Here is a 22,897-nt window from a genome sequence, read left to right as displayed (position 1 = left end):
GCAGCATATACTGTCACTCAGAATGGTATTAGCTCAGTGTCAACTAGAATCAACTGAATTCCAGCAATCTGTTCTCCATATATCACTTAGCTATTTGTCCTTTTAATTTTTCTGCCAAATATCAGGTCAAGCAAATCCCTTCAGGACAGAGGAATATTCTGCTCTGCACCTTAGGCACTCCAGTAAGCAGCAGTGCTCAGCAGATGTAGAATACGCTTCATGAATGTACCCTTCACGTTCCCCAATATCAACAGCCATTGTAAAAGACCATTTCGTTCATGTGCCGAGAATCATAAAATAACCTTTAATATATCAATACTGCAAAGAAGTTATGGAAGTTCTTGCTAGTCTTGGGCTGACATTCAGCAGCTTGCTTGCTGCATCCCTTTACCTCAGTTTCTCCATCTGTAGATCCAGCCACATTTGTAAGAAATCAGGAACTATGGACAAAAAGCACTGCAAGATGCAAAGTGGTTTTTTGAAAACATCTTAGTAAGAAGAGATTAAGAGTGTGCTCATCATTCACAGAATGGGTTAGTAGCTGCAACTATTAGCAACTTTTCTTCCAAGAAACTTGTCAAAGTAGTATTACTGTTAAGAGAATTCCTTACACAAGCCATAGGTTTTCCTCTCCTCACCCTTTATGTATCTTCATTTTGTCTGTTGGCAAGCGTTGGTGTAATTGCAGTTATAAAGGGTTTAACTGTCCCTACATTTTACACTTTTCCCTATCTACAAACAGAGGTGTGAGGCAGAAGGGTACACCCTCAGTAAAATTCACACTTTGAACTCACCACCCCCTTTTTCCCCTTTCTTACATTCATGCAATCTACTTGAGATGCAGTTGTTTTGCTAACTGGCTTAAATATGAGCCCAGCTTATTGCATTAAATGGATATTCACATATGGAAGTGACCACAGGACCATTATCTCTTCAAATAGACCAGACACATTTATTTGTATGTGTGGTTCCATAAACATGAGAAGACTGGAGTATAAGTTTGTGTTGCCAGCAGCAATTTTGCCTGCTTTCACAGTAGCAAAACAGAACCATACTTAAAGCATATGAGACCAGTGAACTCCTGCCTTTGGAGTATACTAAAAGGGGGCCCCAGCTCAGCAGTTTGGACGCTGAGTGGCAAACACCATCTGTATCCTTTTCCCTTCCATAAAAGGAACCTTTATAGGAGTGTAAAGGAAAACAAAGAAAGATTACTACCAGTAGTCATAAATACTCAAATGAATAGTTAATCATCCAATAAGAATGTGAACTCTCTCAAGACATTGTACTAAAGCAAATTAGTCACAAATACAAAGCTATTGAACAAGGGTGCTCAAACAAGTAAGTGATAAACTCAAAAAGCCAAACAAAAATCTCTCCCTATCCCACTTTACAGCTATTTATTAAAGTATAACTAAAAAAAAAAAAAAATAGCTAAAAAGTAGAATTTTTATTTTGCTTGCTTTACTCAGGCTAATCTTGAGTTTCCCGTATTTTCCCTTTTTGGTCAGAAAAGCCGAAGCACAGCAAGCATGCCTACATGGGATTTGCTTAGAGCTCTAAAGCCAGTAAATTGTGACAAATACTGTCAGGGGCACTTATGAAAGCCTATTTTTTTTTTTTTTTGTATGCTGTTTTCAGTTAGCCAGCCCTAGAAATCAACACTGAGAAGAAAAATAAACACAGTTTTGACATGTACAGTAGCAAGAATTAGCGTTGTATCCAGACAAGGAACAAGCCATTTAAACCAGAAGTCAGTGGATTAACCATCCTAACAGCTTAAACTGCATGTTTATTTAAACTGCAACAAGAAGCTTGCCAAGGAAGCAGGGCCCTTCATTGTGAGTTTGTGTTCCACACAAGCAGTTCTAATAGCTTTAAGTTCCTTTTTTTGTTTAGGAGTTTGTTTGTTTCTAAGGAGAGAGAAAAAAAAAAAACAAAAAAAAACAGGGAGAATATAAAGAAGCCAGTTGGAAGCGGCAGGCTGGTACACTAACAGCCTCGCCGGCCGTACGTGAAACATCAGCACCACCGTGAGGCGGTCAATGGCCAGCCACCGAACAAGCAGCAACAAGCACATGGGGAACATCCACACCCCCCAGTCATAGACGTGTAGCACACATATGCAGAGCAGCCTACATGTATATATACATGCGTCTACAAAGACACACAATTAGGTACTTGAAATCAACGATAATTTTTTTTTTTTTTTTTTTGCATATCACTTGGAATATTCCCAACGACAAGATGTACATCACCAGATCCTAAGAAATTCTGTTCTTATACATCTGATGAGTTCCAATGTGAAGACATCTTCCTATCTTGACCGTGGATGTGAAATCAAGCCAGTGGTCTGGTTCAAGAAAGGTAGTTAAAACTTTCAAATGGAATCATGCCAATCTAGCTACATATGGCTTATCACTTACTGTTACTAGGTGTAAAGGCATGTGCATTCTGACAGGAAAACAGTAACAGACAGTGAACATTCAGGGACTTCATGCTAGGGACAATTATCTCAACTCAATTTGGTATAATTCCATATAGCTTTCTATGGGTTTGGGTTTAAGATGTTTTTTTTAAATAACCTTACTTGCTTTCTGAAGAAATGTGATTATTTTGCAGATATATCACATTCATTTTTTTTTAGTGTTTTAAGATAGCAGTAACTGAAAGTAATATAAAACCCCCAGACCAGATCCATCAAAACAATTACAAGCAGTTTATGTTCCATCTCATCCAAATACTTTTCCTAGAGATTACTCATTAGGGCAATGGCGACTTTCTGTTGTTTAGCACAAGATACAATCAAGTTCTTGACATCTCGGTCAACCTTTAAAGTTTCTCAACCAGAAACTCTTTCCTCCTGTACCCCCCTCATGCTGCAGCATTTAAAGGCACATCAGCAAAGCCCTCCTGAAAACAGGTATACGTTGGGACATCTTAGTAATTACAGCTCCTCCACCAGGCAAATACAAAATATTTAAATAAGTATTGGGATACCTGAGATTATACACCTAAAGTGATGTTCATTTTTAGGACATAAAAAAGCCAATGCTAAACAGTCATAATATGTAATCATTCACTGAAGTTTGGATACCCAAGACCTCATCTTAAAAGATATCAGCACTTTGAACATTTAGCAAACTTAGAATAATCGTTACACTCTAAGAAAAAGATGAATGCTGGTAAAATTTTGGCTCCACGCACCACTTTTTTTTCTCCAATTTAACAGTGATCCTCAATTAAATATATGTAATATGTCCATTTTAAACTAGATGAAACTGTTTTCACTCTCAACTTCAATTTGCAAACATGCATGATCTGTTTTCTTCTGTATCCAAAATTATTTTAGACACTTCAAGAGATTAATTTTGATTGACTTATGGTCAATAGACTTTATTACTCTTGTCTGACAAGAGAAGACCAATACAACAAATGGTAGAACTTTCCTTCCCAAGTTCTAATGATAAGCATCCTGTCTGTCCTCCTCTTCCTGCCCCAATTTTAAAGTATATAAAATATATTAAAGGAAGGATTCCATAACAAGCAGTTTAGGATCAGATAACACCACATAGTCACAGTAAATTTAATACTTAAATCTGTTTAACTTAATGAGAAATCTATGTATTTTATTATATTAGATAGGACTCTGTCTGCCCTCTCCAGGTAACAAAACACAAAAATTTCTTTGCTCAACCTGAACTTAATCTGTTTTCCACTGTTTTCTGCAAGGGGACTGAATGCTTTGTGACCAGAAGTCTTCATAAGGAAGGCAAAAGGTTACTTTCATTCTGGGTTGTCAGGCATTTCTAATGACCTTTGATATTTTAGGTGACAATTTGCAGGCAAAGTCACTGAAATTTTTAAGTATCATCAGAGGAGTCACTAGAGGAAAAAAAGCTAAAAAAAGAAACTGACTACAGTAACTTCGTCTGAACAAATTCAACCTGCCTGAAAGCAGCACTAGTGGCATTAAGTACTTAAACCTATACTGCTGCATGAAAAAGCTCTTCCTGAAGATTTATGAACTGCTCTGATACCAGCATGTTACTTTCCTATGAACTCGGAGTATCATAGAATTCTTTGTACAAGATCAATTTTAGAAAGTTAAGACTCATTAACTTTAATAAGTCTAGTATTAGAATCAAAATGCAGCGATCAGCCTAGATCTAGTGTTTTAGGATAACCAAGGGCTTCAAATACATACTTCAGGAAAGTTTGGTTTTTTTTCTTTTTTTTCTTCTTCTTATCTTAAATATAAACAGTTGTCTCAATATGGATGAATCTTTAAAAAGCCCAGCATTAAAAATTACAGTACACAGCTAATTAAGTAATTTTAACATATATTCTGCAAATAGAAGAATTAGACTCTCCTTCTTCCAGATTTGCTTAACTATTCTTGTATTTTCAATAAATCAACAGGTTATGCAAAGAATGATTCTGCAAATTAATCCTCAAGGCAAGGCAAAAGAACAAAAGAAATCATTTAATCTTTGATTTATTTTATCAAGACAACAGCTAACACAGAGTTAACAGCTGAACACATTGTTCATCATGCAAGAAGTATATTTAATTTTAATCCTTTTCTAACTACTGCTACTCAGAGACAGTATGGGATTTTTGTATTTGCAGGGTAGAGCATTTATTAACTCAAGCCTTGTCTCAAGTGTGGCACAATTAGAATGTTCTGAACAGCTGGTTAGGAAGATAGCCAAGATGCAAGAAAGATGTCTGAGCCTCCTTTTCAAGGGCAGCCAACTCTTGTACTGTAGGTGCCAGAATATCCACGTGGCCTTTATACAGTCCACCTGCCAAAAGAGACGCAATCTAAATGATGTGTCCAAAGCCATTTTTCTAGCAGAACTAATAGTGCTCAACCACAGTCATTCAGACAGCTAAAGCATCTTTGTTAACTTGCTAAAAAAAAAAGCAAAAAAGCACAAACAAAACAAAAACACAGGCATACACACACTTTGGTCACTTGCAACCCATAGGCTGCATGTGACAAATGCAGAAGACAGTAAAGAACTAGCAGGTTTTTTTAATCTATCATTCTGTACTTACACAGAAGAAAACCAAGAAACTGAGTATTGCATAGCAAGGTAACTCAAGAGTAGTTCATTGCTTACCACCCAGGGCTCTTTTCTGTCCATATGTAACTTTCCCATCAAAATCATCTACTGGTACTTTTATGTCTGGTTCAACTTGGGTAATAGTGCAGTTTAAGTGTTCTTCAATCTCTCCCAGCAACTAAAAAAAAAAGTCTTCAAGTACTCTTATGATCCCAGACTTCAGTCAGACTAGTATTCTGAACAGTCACATTCAAGTAGTTTCAACAGGAACCGTACACAGAAAACAATTTAGTGGCAGACACCAGAGACCAACACATTTTTTGCTCAAACAGACTATACAAGTTCATTTCCAATCTCAGTGTGTTTTTACTCTACCTAGAAACCTTTATTTTACATACTACCCCATTTATGTGACTGGGGCTACTTTATAAAGAGCTCCTGGTAAAAGCTTATTTTACCACAGAAGATGTATTGTTCACCCTTCTTTAATGCAGAAAGAAGGGAAGCACTGTGAATTTAACAAGCATTCATATTTGGTATACAAATCACAATGAAAATGTACTCAAGTGACACATTATTTTCAGGTTAAAGGAACAACCGTTTTAAGTTACTTGCAGTTTTGCAACAAACCATCTAAACAAAGATGTGTAACTAACATCCTGAAACTCTTAACAGCATTTGATTACAGAGACTACAGAGAAGCTAGAAATAAGACTAACAGAATTGGCTGGGAATATTAAAATAAACTTTTATAATTAAAGAGATAACTTATAGCAGGTATAACTCACAAAGTTTTCTAATTTATTCAAATGGAATCAAAGATTATAAACACCCCAAAATTAACTTAGTACTTCCAACTACACAGCTAAAACAAGAACTATATCCCCCATTCTTTTAGAGGATTTAAACACTCTGGTTAAGCAAAAAAGTTTACCTGCATCTCATTGTACCATATGGTACAACCTCCTTCTTCCTTCAGTCTAGTATTGTAACAGCCTTTTCCACGACTACTGCATACATGATACCAAACCTAGAAATGCACGAAAACAAGTTCTAAACTTTGTGAACTAGTTTAGTAGATTCATTTTGATTAATTATACCATGAAAGAGAATTCAGATGTCTATTTAGAATTCCCTTTCAATTAAGCAAGAACAAACAAGCACTTTTCCAGCGCAGGATATTAAAGTCAGAGATCAGCTGTGGATAGAACTGCAGTAAATAATGTCTGTTCAATTTTGCTTTGGAGTATAATTACCTTTTCCTTCTCTTTTGCCACAAGGGAGATTGCCAAACCCATCCTGAAATATTAGGAGAGAAGGAAGAGAGAAAAGTGTATTTATATAACTATTGTCAACTTACAGAACAACAACAACAACAAAAAAAATCAAGAAAACATGGCAACTAGTCTGAACACAGACATACCTCTCAGCTCTGCCTACTCTCCCAATTCGGTGAACATAGTTCTGCTTTTCATCAGGGAGTGTGACGTTGATAACTGTACAAGACACACAAAATCCACAGAGAATACAGGACTTCTTAAAAAACATGCAAGCTAATGTCACAGACCAGACACCTAGAATAAATGATTTTGATTGCTGCAATCCCTCTCCTTAGCCCATATATATACTTTTTATTCTATTACAGCAGTTACAGGCATCATTACCTGCAGCACCTATGCTTAAAGCTTCCACTATCAATCTGCTTTCTCCATGATTACTTTTTGCAAGAGTGGAAAAACAGAGTCCCCAACAATGCAGAACATCAGGCATATGAGAAGGTATAGTGAACAATCAAATTAAAAGTTGCCTAATTCAAGCTTTTAACGTCTACAACTTTTAAAAATGAAGCCGTAAGTCATATATCTAACTAGTTGACAGGACTGGAAATATATTGAAGCCATATGCAATTCAATCACTTAGTTTAAGATATGTCTTACCATATGGAACACCATGAATATCAATTCCTCTAGCAGCAACATCTGTGCAGATCAAGAAACGGACATCCCCTCTCTACAAAAACATAGGTGTAAAGAAGTGCTGTACTAAACAAACCAAACGAAATCCCACACAATGAAACAGTAGTCCTTCACATTTACTTCACTTTCAAGTGTCTCTGTACATTTAGGAACACTTCAAATAAAGCTCTTCCACAGAGCAGTGCTTTTTGAACATGACTAGCCTGGTCAATTTACATCCTTATTTCCTTCCCCAACAGCATAAGGCAAGTATGAATTGATGAACGGCTTAATCAAAACAAAAAAGTTACTTAAATATTAGACAGTTTAAAATATTCAAGAACCAAAGACTTTAAAACCCAACGTAATCTGTTTCAGAGCTTATGTTTACATTTTAAATAGAAGTAAGCCCACCTACACTCTCCATGAAAACTCAAAAAGGTCATATTGACTGACAGTATAGATTTCCAACTACAGAAATTGTGGGTCACAGAATTTTAGGAAGTTAGAGTATCTGAATGCAATTTAATTTAAATGGAGAACTAGCAACACATTAACATATGATTTCAGGTATTGGGAAGTGAGGGAAAAGCCTTCGAGAATCTGCTGCATCACCTTAAATCTTTCCAGGTTTTGCTTTCTTTCTTGAGGTTTTCTGTCACCATGCAGACAGACACATGAGAACTGATGTCCCTTCCTATCAGGGCCTGAAAGAGTTGCTATGTATTAATAACATCATACGTAAGTTATGACACAACACCATACAGAACTCGAAAAAAAAAAGTACATTTTGTGGGCAAAGTCTCTACTCAAGGGAATTTCACTTAATTTATTATTACCAATTAACATAAACTTCTAACTACTGATACAGGTATTGGGGAAAAAGCAAGACAACTAAAGAAACACCTTTCCTCCCCTAATCCCAGAGGAGGTCTGTGCAGGTATGGCTCCTTACTCCTTCCCAGTCTAAACTTCCCTGGTTTCTCCAAACGTGTGTCTTCACCCTTCTCCTCACACATCCCCTTTCAGCATCCCCTTGTGTTTTCTCTCACATTTCTCCTTCCATGTCTCCTTATGTGTGTACCTTTGTACACACATTTCTTCTCGTGTCTCCTGTCCTGAGCAATTATCACATTTTCGTATAGAATGTTTCAGCAGAGGCACCATACGCTCTTCTCATTGGTTCAAATTTTGGCGCACAAAGGGTTGCTTCCAGCCATTTCAGAGCTGCCTGGAACAGGTATAGGGCAGTTCATTGCCTCCTCCCACAAAGGGCACCCTGCTGCAGCTCACTGCTACCAAACCCTGACTTTTATAGCCAGTAAGTGAAGAACAATTTTACTTGTGTGGTGTCTGAATATCGGTGACCTCTACCATACAATTCTGGCTTTGAAATAAACAGGAAAAGTGAGCAGAATAACGTTTTCATGAAAAATATTACCTCCGCCCTGTTGGATAAAGTACTGCTCCATATTATCACAATCTATTTTAGTTCTGCAGAAAATAATGGCTTGGTCCATCTTGTGTTCTTTGATTGCCCGAACTGTGTATTCTCCTTTTAGAATTTTAATAGCTTCAGACCACATTTCTAAGTAAAGTAAAGAAGTTATTTCACTCAAATTATTTAAAAATATGGAGAACACTTGAACAGCATAAATTTAAAGTTTTCTCTAGCCTTTCAGTAGACAATTAAACTTTTATTAGCAGAGCAAGTGAGCTGGAACTTCAGTTTTTCCTTCTCCCACCCATGCTTCCCTGCTCCAAGGTAATATAACACAACACAGAAAGAACAAAACTACCCAGGAGTTTCATGTTACTTATACACACCAACAAACACTTCTCATTTACATACTTGCAAAACACATATTCACATCTTTTTCTTTCCCCCCTAATTACAGAAACAATTTCCATAACTACAAGAATGCATAAGGAAAAATTTGGAGGAACATGACCCAGGGCTGATATCCACTATAATCTGGCTTTACTTCATAACATTTACAAAGGATTATTTCACAAGCTATTGCTTAACTAGTGTTGCTGATTACCTGGAGTGTTAGCACCAGGTCGTGTATTGTCTTTTGCATGTACTTCATCAGTCTAGGAAAAAAAACCAAAAAACACCAAATAAATCCCCCAAGTAATGAGGCCATACGTCACAGAGGAAATACTGAACTCCATTAACTTACAATTAGAAAGAAATTAAACAAAGTAATTCTAGCATTCTGTTCTCCTGTCAGTCAAACTAATCTACCTTTAGCTAAATAAGTCTGAGTGTAAGCACACAAAACCTGTTAGGAAAAAAAGGACAGTTATAGCTAGACACTAGACAGAAATCACCTTTGAGTAAACTGGTGAATTAGAAAAAAAAAATCTAACACCAAAACATGAAAATAATGTATTATAAACACGGCTAAGTCATACAAAGAGTTGTTCCTTGTCTTTTTCCCTATGCTAGGCTAAATCGGATATAAACCTAAAACGCAAGAAAAATAAATTCGTGCTAGACTCAATGAAAAGGCTCTAACAAACCTAAAAAAAGGAGGTTCCAGAGACAACGAGGAGTTAAGAAAACCTATTGATTGTAACTGCATAAAAGTTGCTGGAAATGAAATAGTCCCAGGTTATTCATAACTTGAAAATTAAAGACTTAACAACAACTACCACCCTTCTCACATGAACAGCTGTCAGGTTAATGGAGAATTTAAACCCGAGTCCCAACTACCACCCTTCTCATATGAATAGCTGTCAGGTTAATGGAGAATTTAAACCCGAGTCCCAAAAGTAGTCTGACATGAAATCCATTCCTCTAAAAATTGTTTGTTTCACATAGGTTAGAGACAAAACTACCTTGCAGAATGGTTCAAGAAACATGTAGATGTGGTGCTTAGGGACATGGTTTAGTGAGTTAGGTGGTGTTGGGTTGGACTTGATGATCCTTGAGGTCTTTTCCAACCTTAATGATTCTATGATTCTATGTTGGAAGGTTTACTTCCTCCTGATTAATCACAAAAGACCAGTACGAACGACAGTTAGGCCAGAGACCATCAGCTGTGAAATGAGTGGAAAAAGCAGTGCAGTGCCATTGCTCTCTAGTACAAACCAGAATGTTACTCTATCAAGATCTTCCTCAATCGTGTTTGTAAGACTCAGTTGTTAAGAAACAGCGTTACGACATCACCAATATCACGATGCTGACTACAATGGAACAAACCATTTCAGATACACTAAGCTGTTTCAAAAGCTGGCAAAGATCCTACGATACTACACCCCAATTCTGAGGATTAAATAAGTAAACATGGGAAAATAATATTACTTTTCATTTATAGACCACTTACTCTGATATGATTCTTGCCAAGCCTCTCCCAGAGTTTGTCGGCTTTTGGATTTACAAGTACAACTACGTGGTGTACAGTTTCAGGGACAGAATCTTCTCCTTTCAAATCAACCCAGGTGGGAAAATGCATGATCTTTTCAGATAGCTTTTTCACATCAAAAGAATGTAGCGTTGCAGAGCACACAATCACCTAAGAAAAAAGCCATATGGATAACACTGAAGATCAGATTCTCCCAGCAAAAAGATCAGAGTAGAACTGGAAGAATGTTATGCAGCTGAATAATATCATGTAGCAGAACAGAAAGAGTCCTTGACTGGCTTTTCTCACCACAGGAGCCACCCAGCTGACAAGAGTCCAGACACAAAATAAGTTACTTAACTATTCTCTTACAAAAATCCAAGAAAGAGAATTACTGAGAGCTGATGAATCAAGATTATTAGAGCATTAGAAATCATGATGTAGTCACTCATATTTAGATACATACATATCTGAAAAAACTCAAATACTGTTAAACACTGGGCTTCAAGATCTAGGATCCTAAAAATACATATTCACAGGCAAGTGCTGAACCCAATGAACAACTGTTAGTTTTGGACAAGAGATGTAACAAATTTTACTTCAAGGAAGCATGCTCCATACCATGGAACAGTCAACAATTGAAAGCAGTGCACCCCCCCCCCCCAAAAAAAAAAAGAACTCCAAACAAACAAACACCAACACCAAAACCACTGCAAAAAAACCCAAACAAACACAAACAAGTTTTATACCTGAAGTCTCTTTCCGTCTGAAGTTATCTGAGGAATTTGACTGTGGATCCTGTTTATGAAATCAGAATAACCTTGGAGAAGAAGGCCATCCTACAGGGCAATAAAATAAAACTAATAAAGCTGCCATTCTTATTTCTCATTTCTCAGTCTATATGCTTGAGTTAAAAAAGCAACACACTTGTAGTCTCTGAAGCTCTCTTTTAATTAGCTAGACAGGTCAATGCCTGGCTAGGATATTATTACCAAGAAGTAAAAAAAAAAAAGTAAAAATTTGGAGTATTTACAAGTACAGCTGCTGTGCTTCACACAAAATTGAACATCTGCCTCAGCAGCTTCTCCTAGCTAATACCCTGAGGCATTCCATCCTTGTGAATATTCAGTTGTATTACACCACATCAGAGAGAGGGGCTCTCATTTCACAGCATATTGACTACAACATTAATTGGCTTCAAGACCTGCTGGGTAATCAAAAATGCTTATCTTGTCTTCGTCCTTTCAAGTTCCCTGTACATTGACAGACTTCACTACTTTGTGAATAGAGCCTGAAATATATTTTCTATCAAAAAAAAAAAATTAAACAGCTTTACCAGAGAGGCTACTAGGGGAAAAAAAAAAATACATAGGTTACTATGGTTACAAAACAACAAAATGATCAATGCAGAATAGCCTATAAGCAGCTACTAAAACACAAATACTATAGAACAATGGTGTTTTACTGACTCTTCTAGGAAATGCCATATTGCACTTAAGAACAGAACTTAAGTATCACTTAGTTCTTTACGTACAGCTTCATCCAGAACCAGGAATCTAACTTGAGATAAATTAAGCTTTCCTGTTGAGACCAGGTCATCCAGTCTTCCAGGAGTTCCAACGACAATATCCACCTATGAAATACAAAGGAGTATTTATCAGTCCCATAACTAACTAGAGGCATTACCAGCTTTGTACGAATTTATGATTATTAAACAATCAATATGATGCCCTATTTTATAACTATTAATAGCTATTTTATATTAATTATAATATAATCCTAGAGTAATTTGGTTTGGAAGTCTGACTTTATGTCATCTGCTCCACACTCCCACCATCACATGCAAATCAAGAACAACTTCCAAGTTGCTTTAGGTAGTTGCCCAATAAAATTTTTGGCATCTTCAAGGAAGGAGATCTCACAACCTCTCAGGGCAACCTGCATTTTGGTTCTACAGCCATTTTACTAGCAGAATCTGCCCCTGGCAGGCAGCCTTCCCTTATTTTGGGAAGTGTTGTGCCCCTGCTCCCTTCTCCCCTCCCCTGAACACCAAGCTGTGGGACTTTCATTATATGAAGCCAAACAGACTTGTTTTTAAATGGGGATAAAATATATTCAACTTTTCTCACTGTGGAAGTATACATATCAAGTCTATCAACTACAGAAATAACTTAAGATTTTGCTAAATGGAAGAGTTCACCATCATGAATTTAGCATTCACATGAAAGTCCAGCAGTCTTCCAGTTCAAGCCTGCTTAGGAGAAAATTTGTATTTTCTCCTTATCACTGAAAAACTTATCAATAGTGACATAGTCTCAGATTCAAAAATGAGTCTTAAACAAAAAGATGACTATGCTATCCCTACAGCATGACTGAATTTATTGTACACCCCATGCTGATGAAGCTACACCAGCTCCTTCTATGTAGGACTCATTCATGGTGTAGGTTGACCCTGTTAATTGCAGACCAATTTTATTCACATAAATATGAAACAAAAGTTAATAGGAAAACTGCCTCTCTCTCTACACCTTTATTTCAAAATTTTCAGAAGTACTCAGGCTTCAACAGAATTTTCCGCATACTATAAGCATTTTATTGACATTTGCCATGGAAGTAATGCAACAAATGCTAGTCCAGCGCAACACGAAATTGCGGAGTTGATACAAGCTCTTTTTATCAGGTTTACACGAGTTACAAGAAGCACCATTACTATTCTCTAGCAACATCATGAGTTATTCAGAACACAAACTATCAAATGATATGAACAAAAATACAACTTACTCCTTGTTCCAATATAGAGAGTTGATCTCTTGCAGCAACCCCACCAATAATCAACAGTTCCCTAAAATTTTTAACATCAACACATTAACATCAACATATCAAGATTAGCTGATTTATTATATTGAGAAGATAAATGAAACATCTGGATGAACACCGATTATTTTATTAGCTGACAATTAAGATCTCTGAACAGTAATTTTAAGAACAAAAGAATAGGAAAAAGACTCATGTAAAAGTTTGTCCCTTCATATGTAGTATATTGTATTTTAATTCAGTAAGTGAAAGGTTTGTTATCGAATTGTATTTGAATTTGGTTACTTTATCGCTGTAGTATGAAACACATTAACACCTTAACCAATTTCATCTTAAAAAAGAATCTGTTCCTTAAAAAAAAAATCTCAAACAAGTTTAGCAAGTTTCCTGGGTTCTTGAAAGCTAGAAATGCAAATAACAGTAAATTTAATGAATCTGACACCATAGCTTGCCTCTCCCCATTGTTACTTCCCTGCAATTGTAGTAAAAGCACTCTTGTAAACTGACTGCAGTTTAGAATATGGAGATACTTGTTTAAGTTTTATAAGCACAGTCAAAAGAAGAACAACTTTAGACTAAAGCTAGATTCATTTTTCAGAGGAATGTAGAGGATTCATTTGTCAGAATTGGATCCTCATGCCAATCACTGCTTTGTCCTGTGAGCACACTAACATAAACAGAGCAGACCTTGTATGTAACTATTTGTTGGAGATGAAAAACAAAATGAGGTCAGGGGGAGGTGGGGGGCACAGGAAGCTGCTTAGAAAAGAAGGGCAGTAAGCAGAAGATGTGCTTTTCTTGATTAAAAACATTAATTATCGAACACCTTTGATAACCTGAAGGAAAAAAAAACCAACAAAGATTTGCCATAGCAAATAGATAAAACACATCAAAAAACCCTAATCGGTCTGACTGTAGTTGAAAAGTCAGAAGGTTGGTTGGAAGCAGATATTACTGAAGCTATTATCAGTAGCACTGCAGACTAAGGTCTGCTTAGCTAACACGTGGAACATCCCTTGTCCCCCTGCAAAATCATGTCCACGGACAACACCATAAATAGAATTATAACAGATGCACCGTTACCTTAATTTGGGATTATCAACATATTTTTTGAACTGCTTCACGTTGTTCAAAGTTTGTTCTGCCAACTCTCTTGATGGTTCTACAATCAATGCTTTTGGAGCATTTGGAAGGTTCTGTGTCTGACCCACTTGTGCACTTCCTAAGTGAAAAAAGCATGTCATTAAGACAAACTACATACCTATCCTAGAATTTTTTACTGGAAACAAACTTAGATTTTCTACTAATAATCTAAACCCTTATAATTCTAAATGCTTCATTAAAGGGTGATGTTATTGCTCACTCAGTTATGAATAGCTTCAGATTAATATTACAAGTGATAGTGGGCACACTAGCCATGCAGTGTAATTAATGTTACTGAAGAGCTTAAACACACACACTTAAATTTTTAAGATGACGCTGTTGAGTAACTTAGCTGAACTCCTCTTTTTTTTCTGATGGATTTCTAAATTCAAAATGTTAGACTATTTCTGGTTTAAGATAAAGAAAATTTCTAATACTTTTTTAAAAAGCACTAATATTGCTAACAGTAAGATCATTGTCAGACCTTGAATACAGCAGTAAGGAAGCAACTCAAGTGATCAAAAGATGCTCTGTAACACAATCTGAATGTAAAACAGAGAGAAAATTAAAAATTTAACCTACCTGAGTGTTGTGATTTTACAACACTACCATCAGGAGCCTTGCAAAGACCAATATAGCCATCTTTTGGTGGAAACTTGAAATCTTCTTCACCAAAATTGAATTTCAATTCAGCATTCTAGATTTCAACAAAGATGTGTCACACAGACAGGTTCAAGAGACCCCATAAAATGAGAAACAATTTCATAATTAATTTCCCCATGAGAAACCAGCTAGATGATGAGGAGGGAAAGGTGGCCTTTTCTCTAATCTTACAAGTTCCCCTTCCCCAAGTCATCTAAAACCTGCCAGACATTTTACGTGCAGTTCTAGCTCTTAATAATCTTTTCTTCTACATCAAAATATTCCCACATTTACAGATACATGGAAACATTTTTGGAACTTATGTTCATTTTTAATGACAGCCATTAACAAAAACACAAACAAAAACTCACCCACATTTTTTTGTACTTGTGCATTTCTCTGACCACCAAAATATTTTGCTAAAACCTTTCCTTTACTCAGTAAGAGACCATCCCAGACAGACTAACTCCAGAAAGATGTACTCCTACACTAATGTAATGTTAACTGTTAAGTATAAACAAAACAGGAATTTTGGCACTTCCAAGTTATTTGGTTATATCTGTTGAATTATAGCATATGGAAGTTTAATACAGACTAGACAGCACTGGTATTAGGAATTAGTTACCCATGCTATTCTATACTTAAATTCAAGTTTTAAGAATTTAAAATTTGAATTAAAAAACATTAGATATCTAACTTGAGCAGTACTCAAAGCTAACACGCTGTGGTGACCACTCCAGCAGTGAAATACTAGTAGACCAAAGGAAAGAGCGTACATGCACAGCCACAGTAATTGTAGGTGGCTATGCAAATTCTATACATAAGTAGTTACCAAAACTAGAACAATTTTCATGATCGTACACATCTGTGATATTCCTAAATTACCTTCAGTACACAAGCTGCAAAAAGTGCTTGGTTCCTTATGTGTGGTGGGATTTCAAATGCAAGGCCAAGGTCCTTCCCTGAAAGCAGGGTTAGTTCAGTCAGACTCCGCATGTGTGTGTTCCTCTCACCCAACACAAGCATCCCAACAGAATTCCAAAGAAGAAAGTGAATAAAACTTACCATTTTTGGAAAATTTTATTTGTCCTTTATCTATATCTAGATAACACCCAATTGTATCATGCATAGTGAATTCCTACAACAAAAACAAGTTTGTGAAGTTTAGATATTTTAGTGTTCAGTGCATTAAGGAGACTTATATTCTGTCAATTTTTAGTTTTCCCACTTATCCCTACTAAATGCTAATTATAGAGAGAAGCAAGTTCAATTTATTCCAATAATACTGCTGTAAATAGCATGCGTATTTTTATTTGATTACAAAATCTAAGTAAACTGCCTGATTTAGCTTACATATTTAAACATTCATCGCTGATTTAAATTTACTTAAAAAACAAAACACTTCAACAATGATAAATTTGAGTAAAGTGCATTAATCATGCATTTATTAGTCAGTGTAAATCTAAGCTTAGAGTACCAAACATGGTAACAGAAACCTGTATTTTGAGTATATAAAAAGACTAACTCTTGCAGGAGGTACTATATGCATGTTATGTATACTTGAGTATTTCATTTAAATATCTTAATCTGTTCATTGTAAAGAAATTCAATAAAATCTGTATGTCATAAATTATTTGTAATTCAACAGCTCAGAAGTCACTATAATAAAAAAAGCTTCAATACAATAGTCATAGAAATTGCAAGTTCTATGGCAGAGTTCATTCATACCACAAAAAGACTTGAGTTTCTGCTGTATTATTGATATTTACATAAATTATGGTTAAACATATGAACTCTTGACTGTCGGACTGTCCAAAAAACACCACAGATGTTTGTGGTGGACGTTTCCAGAAATGTACGCTAAGGCAACAGTTCTAACGGCAAACCCAACTCAATACCCAGAAATAAAGCAGGACTAACTACATCTTATTAGCACTTAAGTATGTGTTTTGACATATTAGAGAGCTGTGTGACTGTTTCTACTTTAACTCCCAGTAAATAGGATACAATGGCCTCACTCAGGCATTCACCAGCGTATACAGACATGTTGCTGTTGTTCAAGCTAAGACTCAAGTCAAGAAATAAATCATAGAAACATAGAATGGTTTGGGTTGGAAGGGACCTTAGAGATCATCTAGTTCCAACCCCCCTGCCATGGGCAGGGACACCTCCCACTAGCCCAGGTTGCTCAAAGCCTCATCCAGCCTGGCCTTGAACTCCTCCAGGGATGGGGCATCCAGGCATCCACAGCTTCTCTGGGCAACCTGTTCCAGTGTCTCACCACCCTCACACTAAGTATCTAGTCTAAATTTGCCCTCTTCCAGTTTAGACCCATTATGCCTCATCCTGTTGCTACATGCCCTTATCCAAGAGACCAGTTAACCTCTAACCTGTAACACAGAGAAAAGGTTTATCTTCTAAAGAGGAGTCAATATATTTGTGGTCTAGCCACAATCATAAGCCTCAAGGTGACAACTGTTTTTGTTAAACCTGTAGTATGTTTTAACCTATTTTAAACATATTAGCATATTTATGCTAATCCAAAAATGCTTCAATGTTTTATGCTACTTTTGCCCAGTGACTTTCCCTTAAAAGTTAGCAGTATTACAAAAGACAGTTGATACAGCACAGAACCAGCACGCAAAACTTTTAATAGCATTTCTAACAAGAAGCAATTCAAGCTTACCTCACCATAGCTGTCAAATTGCTTGTTGTGAGATTTCTTACCAGTGCCACCAAAACCAAAACCAAATTTATCAGTGCCTGAAAACAAGACAAAGTATACTTTTTTATCTTCTGGTTGACAGGTTACATTTTTTCCCTCTTTGTATCAGGAACTGAATCTAGCTTCGATATATGCTGAACTAGTATTTTTGTGACAGTATGTTAATTGATTTTACCAGTCTCCAATTATCCTTATTTAAACATTCGAAATAAAAGGGAAGAAGTCACAAGAGGCTAAAACCATTGCTGCCAACTAAGCAGATTTCCTCTTACAGGAGGAACAACATTTGCTCAAAAAGTTTTAAACTTCCCAAGGAGCCCATTCTCTGTGAGACTAGAGCAGGACTCCCGTCATTCCAGGCAAATACGAAAACTGTCTATGGGATTATTCTTTTGAAGGAAACTCACCTAAATCAAGTGAAGCCTGCATAGTTGACCAACCAACTCTGCACAAGCCTTGGTCATGACAGGAAACTTCATAGTAGTATTTCCCTTTAAAAGAGAAAGAAAGGATCTAAAACAAGACCTAAATTTCAATTTCATCAAGGTGTTTCAGTCTGGCTATTTCCAAGACCACGCAACTCTCTCATTTCCAACCCTGCTGAAAGTGTCATAAAATCCCCTACTCTGTTAGCGTGAAAAGGTTCTGTAGGTGCCTATGCACAAAATCAAGAAACAGATTATCAGAGAACAGCAGGCAAAAGAGACAAAAAGTACATGATGAGAGGTAGGTTCTGAAAGGCTCCAAAGGACCTTTGGTCTGTCAAATCAGTACAAGACCACCAGCACCAACAGCTGTTTGTGTAACTTGAACCACATCCAACCGGCTGCTATGTACAAACAGGTTACAGGATTACCTGCACACCTGATGATATGAGACCGTTTGAGGGTCTTTCTGAACACCTATATAGAACCACTGGAGTATCAGCATGATTCTGCTTCTGAGTAAAAAGTTGGGGCTGGCATCTCAACTGTTGCTCCAACCACATAACCATGAAATTTATGTATGCACATCTGTGAAGTGTGTGAGGTAACAACTGAAAGTACTGCATGAGTAGCTATTTCCTATTAATAACACCTTAATAAAATGTGTTCTAATAAATATTAGTTATGATTCTGTCTCCTCCGACTCAATCCCCTACCACAGAAAAGGTAATTTACAACACAAGGAGAACAAAAGAGAGGTATTTGTCATTCCAAAGTCTTCAGCTAGCTGTAAACTGAGTAATGGCACATTTCCTCAGGTGGATAATAAGTTTTAAATACAACCATCTACATAACAATGGGTGTCAAAGAGGCATTTCAGTTGAAACTTCTAGTAAAGTCTCCAAAATACATATTTTTATATCTACCTTTAGTCACGCCTCTAGTTGCTCTGCATCCGTGCCATTCTTTTACTTCTCTGCTTTGACAGCACAAACCATCTGATCCAATTGCTGAAAATTACAAGACAGTTTTAGTTAAAGAAATAGACTCTCTAGCTGCTTTTAAAATAAATTCTCATGCATACTTTCTTCTAGCTTATTCTTTTTTTCACCAAGTGAACATTTTCAAGTAAACATTTTCAACTGAACATTTAAAGCAGTTTTAGGGCAACTCACCAAAAGCTGATCCTCTATCATACGGGTTCATTTGCCATTTATTGAGCACTAGGTTTGAAAGACAGCAACAGAAAAAGTATTAAACCAAGAAGGTAAACCTGGAAAACTCAAATTTAAGTTCACATTGTCTGTACAGTATTGGGCTTAATTTTCTGAGGAGACTGCTTCGTCCCCATGCAATTCATATGAGGCCAAAACGAAGGCCTACAATTTGGAGGGGCACAGACGCATAATTCAGCTGGTATTCCATGAAAATTTAGATTATTCCATTAAGGAGACCACAGATTAAAGTTACTTAAAAATACAACTGAAAACAATGGAGACATTAATAAAATAAGGCACAGTTAAGCACAATCAAATTCATCTAGAAAATTTCTGACTTCATTTTTCATATGCCTAAAATCATGTTGCAATAGTCTAAGTTCCACAAAATAAGGATTTTATTGTACAACTAGATGCCATTTCAATTAAGATTACTGACTGTATTTACATTACAACCTTTCAAGAAGGATTTTTTTTTTTAAGTTGACCGTACTGTCACCACTGTAGCAGTAGTTAAAATGAAACTGAAAGATGAGAACTTCCATAATATCTTCAGAGCGTTGTTTGTGCAGCTACCATCACTTATGTAAATCTCAATCTATAAATACCACAGACTGGACATGGTGGCTAGCTTTCAAGTTGCAAGCTTATTTATATGGATGTATAACAGACCCTCAAATACTACGAGGATATTATCATGGTTACAATCCGTTCCATATCTGCGGGTTCCAGCTCTGTGCATTTGCTGCTCTGTTCAATGTTTACTAGTTCAAATCTGCAGCAACTCAAAATGTTATTCAGCTTCCAAACCTAGCTAGGTGCCAAGAGGAATTCAACAGCTTTATTCAGCACAGCAGAATTGAAAGACACACTACAGTGCTACCCCAGCCACGCAAAAGTAAGTCTGAGTCTAGAAGAGCTTTCTGTTCAAGCTCACTTCAGTGGCTCAAACATGCTGTGGGGTGTCACTGCTGATATCTCATCTACTCCTGCAACTGGAAGATTTTTTTTTTAACTCCTTTATTTAAGCTGGATGCTATTACCACTTCATATCTTGCAAGCCACTAAACTATTATGGCTTTCAGAAGAACACTGAAGAGCGTGGTGTGAATCAGCCAGCCTCCAGCTGAAGGCAACGAACATTAATAAGAGATGACAGTCAAACACATCCCAGTTCTCTCCATGACTTTACCAGTAAATTTATATTCACTGTTTTATAAAATCTGGGGTGATGATATTCTATTTACATTATCCCAAAATAAAGAAAAAAATACTTATCTAATGGTAAGTCAGGTTTAACTTTACTTTGGGAGGGGATGGAATCGACATGAATTAACAGTGTTCCAAACTTGAGGAGCATGACACACAAGAACTTACCTGCCCCACCAGTCTTAATAGTTGCTTTTCCTTTCTTGCCTTCCATCTGGTCCTTCAGCGTTTCATAAACAATCTGGATAACTGGAATGCTAAAAGCCTAAAATGGAAAGTTATTTTCATTCCACAATTTATACAAGTATTTTCAGATATACAGTCAGCCTAGTTTTCAGGTGCAGTATCCAGGGACAGAAAGATTTTAAAGAATGCCTACACATAAACACATGTTTGTAATGATTGCTAATAATACTGCTTAAATACATGCACAAACATATACAGGTTCTCTCTGTATATACACATACACACCTCTCACCACTTAAAGACTTCTACTTTCTGCTAATTTAAATTTGATTACTTACACCAGTTTTTCCACTCCCAGTTTCAGCAGCCTATAGGAAGAAAAATTTAATTTAACCAGAGTTGCAACTTACAGTGTAAGGACTGTTCTACAGTTCTACTTTAATAAACTATACAAACTAAGTTTACTTTTACTTCTTCATAATACAGAAAATCTTAGAGAGCAATACCATTGCTTCACACAAATCAGATGCAAATACAAACACAGAAAACCTTTACAATAGACTTCAAAAAAATAAAAGTCCCGAAAGCTCCCAGAGTCCACCAGAAAAACTGTCTATGTATGTTCAGTTTCTGGAGGTGCTACAGAAGATTATAGGAAGTGTTACTGTGTTTACAGAATGAAGAACACAAAAATCTGCAAAAGACATTATGAACAAGGCATAATAACCTGGTATCTTCAAGGTTATTATGATACTGAATACTGAAGCATTTGTTTAGGCAGTATCAGTCATGTTGCCTGCAGACCTATGTCAGGTATTTACAACAGAAAGGAGAGCAAATGAAATCAGATAGCACTCATTCATGTGGCAGTATCTGTCAAGTAGTCAAAAAATAAAGCCTAAGAAGAATGAATCCCATCTGCAAGAACACGTGGAAACAAACCAGGAACTCAAAGGGGTCTTTAGCTGAAGAGTATGCTTTCTATGTAAGAAGGACAGGGTCTAACTATGGACCCTTCTGGAAAGAAAGGAACTGACCACACAAACAACTAAAAGAAATACGCTTTCTAGGAATAGGGCTATCCTTCACACGTACCATAAGTACATCACCACCTCCCAGGATCAGTGGAATGGATTCTGCTTGGATATCCGTAGGAAGACTATGGGAAAGAACACATTAACATGAATTTATGTTATCAGTAGAAAAAAGGATTTTTTCTTATATAGGAATTCACAGAAACTACAGTCATCTGCAAGATGAGAAAGAGAAGGCAAATGTTCCTCTTCCTGGCTTGCAGCTAAGGAAGTGAAAAGGATTCCATTTACAAGGAGAGTTTGGAACAGAAGATGTACCTTGACAGGAAGTTACTAGTGGACGCAGTGAAAAAAGCAGCCCATGAGATACAATGACAGTTAAAGGAAAACACGTATCTGCTTTGCTTTAATGTGACAGCATAGGTATTTTAAGAAGCACGTCATATATCGCTGAGAGGCAAATTAGATTTTGCCAGGCCCAAACACACTCCTACTTACAGCCAGTCCATCTCCTCCACTGCTTGAGCTATCTCAGGCATAACACCCATTTCTGTAAGACAAGAAAAAAAGGAACAAGCACTGTTATTTACCTCAACAGAGCCCAAAAGATTTCTAAATGTCAACACTTCCAACTACAGACAGAAATAAAAAAGAATTGTTTTTTGCAACAGCAAATGCAGCCTTCTCTACAGAACTCAAGTGATAAATAAGAAACGTTCTTCCTTCCCCACATACAGTTTTGACAGTAGGTCAGGCATACATAAGGCACAGGGGCAGGTGCTGACATAGCAGCAAAGATAGCAGCAAAGCAAACGCATTGAGCACCATTTCAAGGGCAAGGTACTTATCTTTGCCTATTCAAGGAAATGCCTATGAAAACAACAGGGAAGACTTCCTTAATCACAAATATCCTTTCTCTACAGTTGAGATGCAAACAATTTTCCAAAAAAGAAGAAAACTTTTACCATATAAGGACTCAAATTGGAGACGGTTAAGTTACTTTTCACCAAATCTTGCCTTACACACTTACAGCACATATATTAACTAGACAATGCTTTGATTTTCATGCAGTTACTAATCACATCTAGCTTTGAAAGGTTTTTTCCTTAGATAACCCCTCTG

The 22,897-nt window shown here is 36.6% G+C and overlaps 1 protein-coding gene across 1 annotated transcript; it reads right to left on the bottom strand.

The window, feature by feature from the left end:
* Nucleotides 1-4,489: 4,489 nt before the first annotated feature.
* DDX1 (DEAD (Asp-Glu-Ala-Asp) box helicase 1) lies at nucleotides 4,490-22,326 on the bottom strand. The gene is made up of 25 exons (XM_010084215.1): nucleotides 22,274-22,326; nucleotides 21,837-21,900; nucleotides 21,080-21,109; nucleotides 20,724-20,820; nucleotides 19,305-19,352; nucleotides 19,056-19,139; nucleotides 18,112-18,195; nucleotides 17,666-17,742; nucleotides 16,045-16,117; nucleotides 15,865-15,941; nucleotides 14,920-15,034; nucleotides 14,278-14,416; nucleotides 13,162-13,222; nucleotides 11,915-12,013; nucleotides 11,130-11,219; nucleotides 10,363-10,551; nucleotides 9,073-9,124; nucleotides 8,469-8,615; nucleotides 7,643-7,734; nucleotides 7,010-7,082; nucleotides 6,496-6,568; nucleotides 6,329-6,371; nucleotides 6,007-6,102; nucleotides 5,130-5,250; nucleotides 4,490-4,808 (listed from the first exon to the last, which is right to left on the bottom strand). The coding sequence occupies exons 1-25, from the start codon at nucleotides 22,321-22,323 to the stop codon at nucleotides 4,678-4,680; spliced, it is 2,205 nt and encodes a 734-aa protein (XP_010082517.1). The 5' UTR covers nucleotides 22,324-22,326; the 3' UTR covers nucleotides 4,490-4,677.
* Nucleotides 22,327-22,897: the final 571 nt, after the last annotated feature.

Source organism: Pterocles gutturalis, unplaced genomic scaffold, assembly GCF_000699245.1.
Source record: "Pterocles gutturalis isolate BGI_N339 unplaced genomic scaffold, ASM69924v1 scaffold33855, whole genome shotgun sequence".
NCBI lineage: Eukaryota > Metazoa > Chordata > Aves > Pterocliformes > Pteroclidae > Pterocles > Pterocles gutturalis.
Note: the sequence above shows the minus strand (reverse complement) of the source record. Positions and strands in the feature narration are given on the sequence as shown.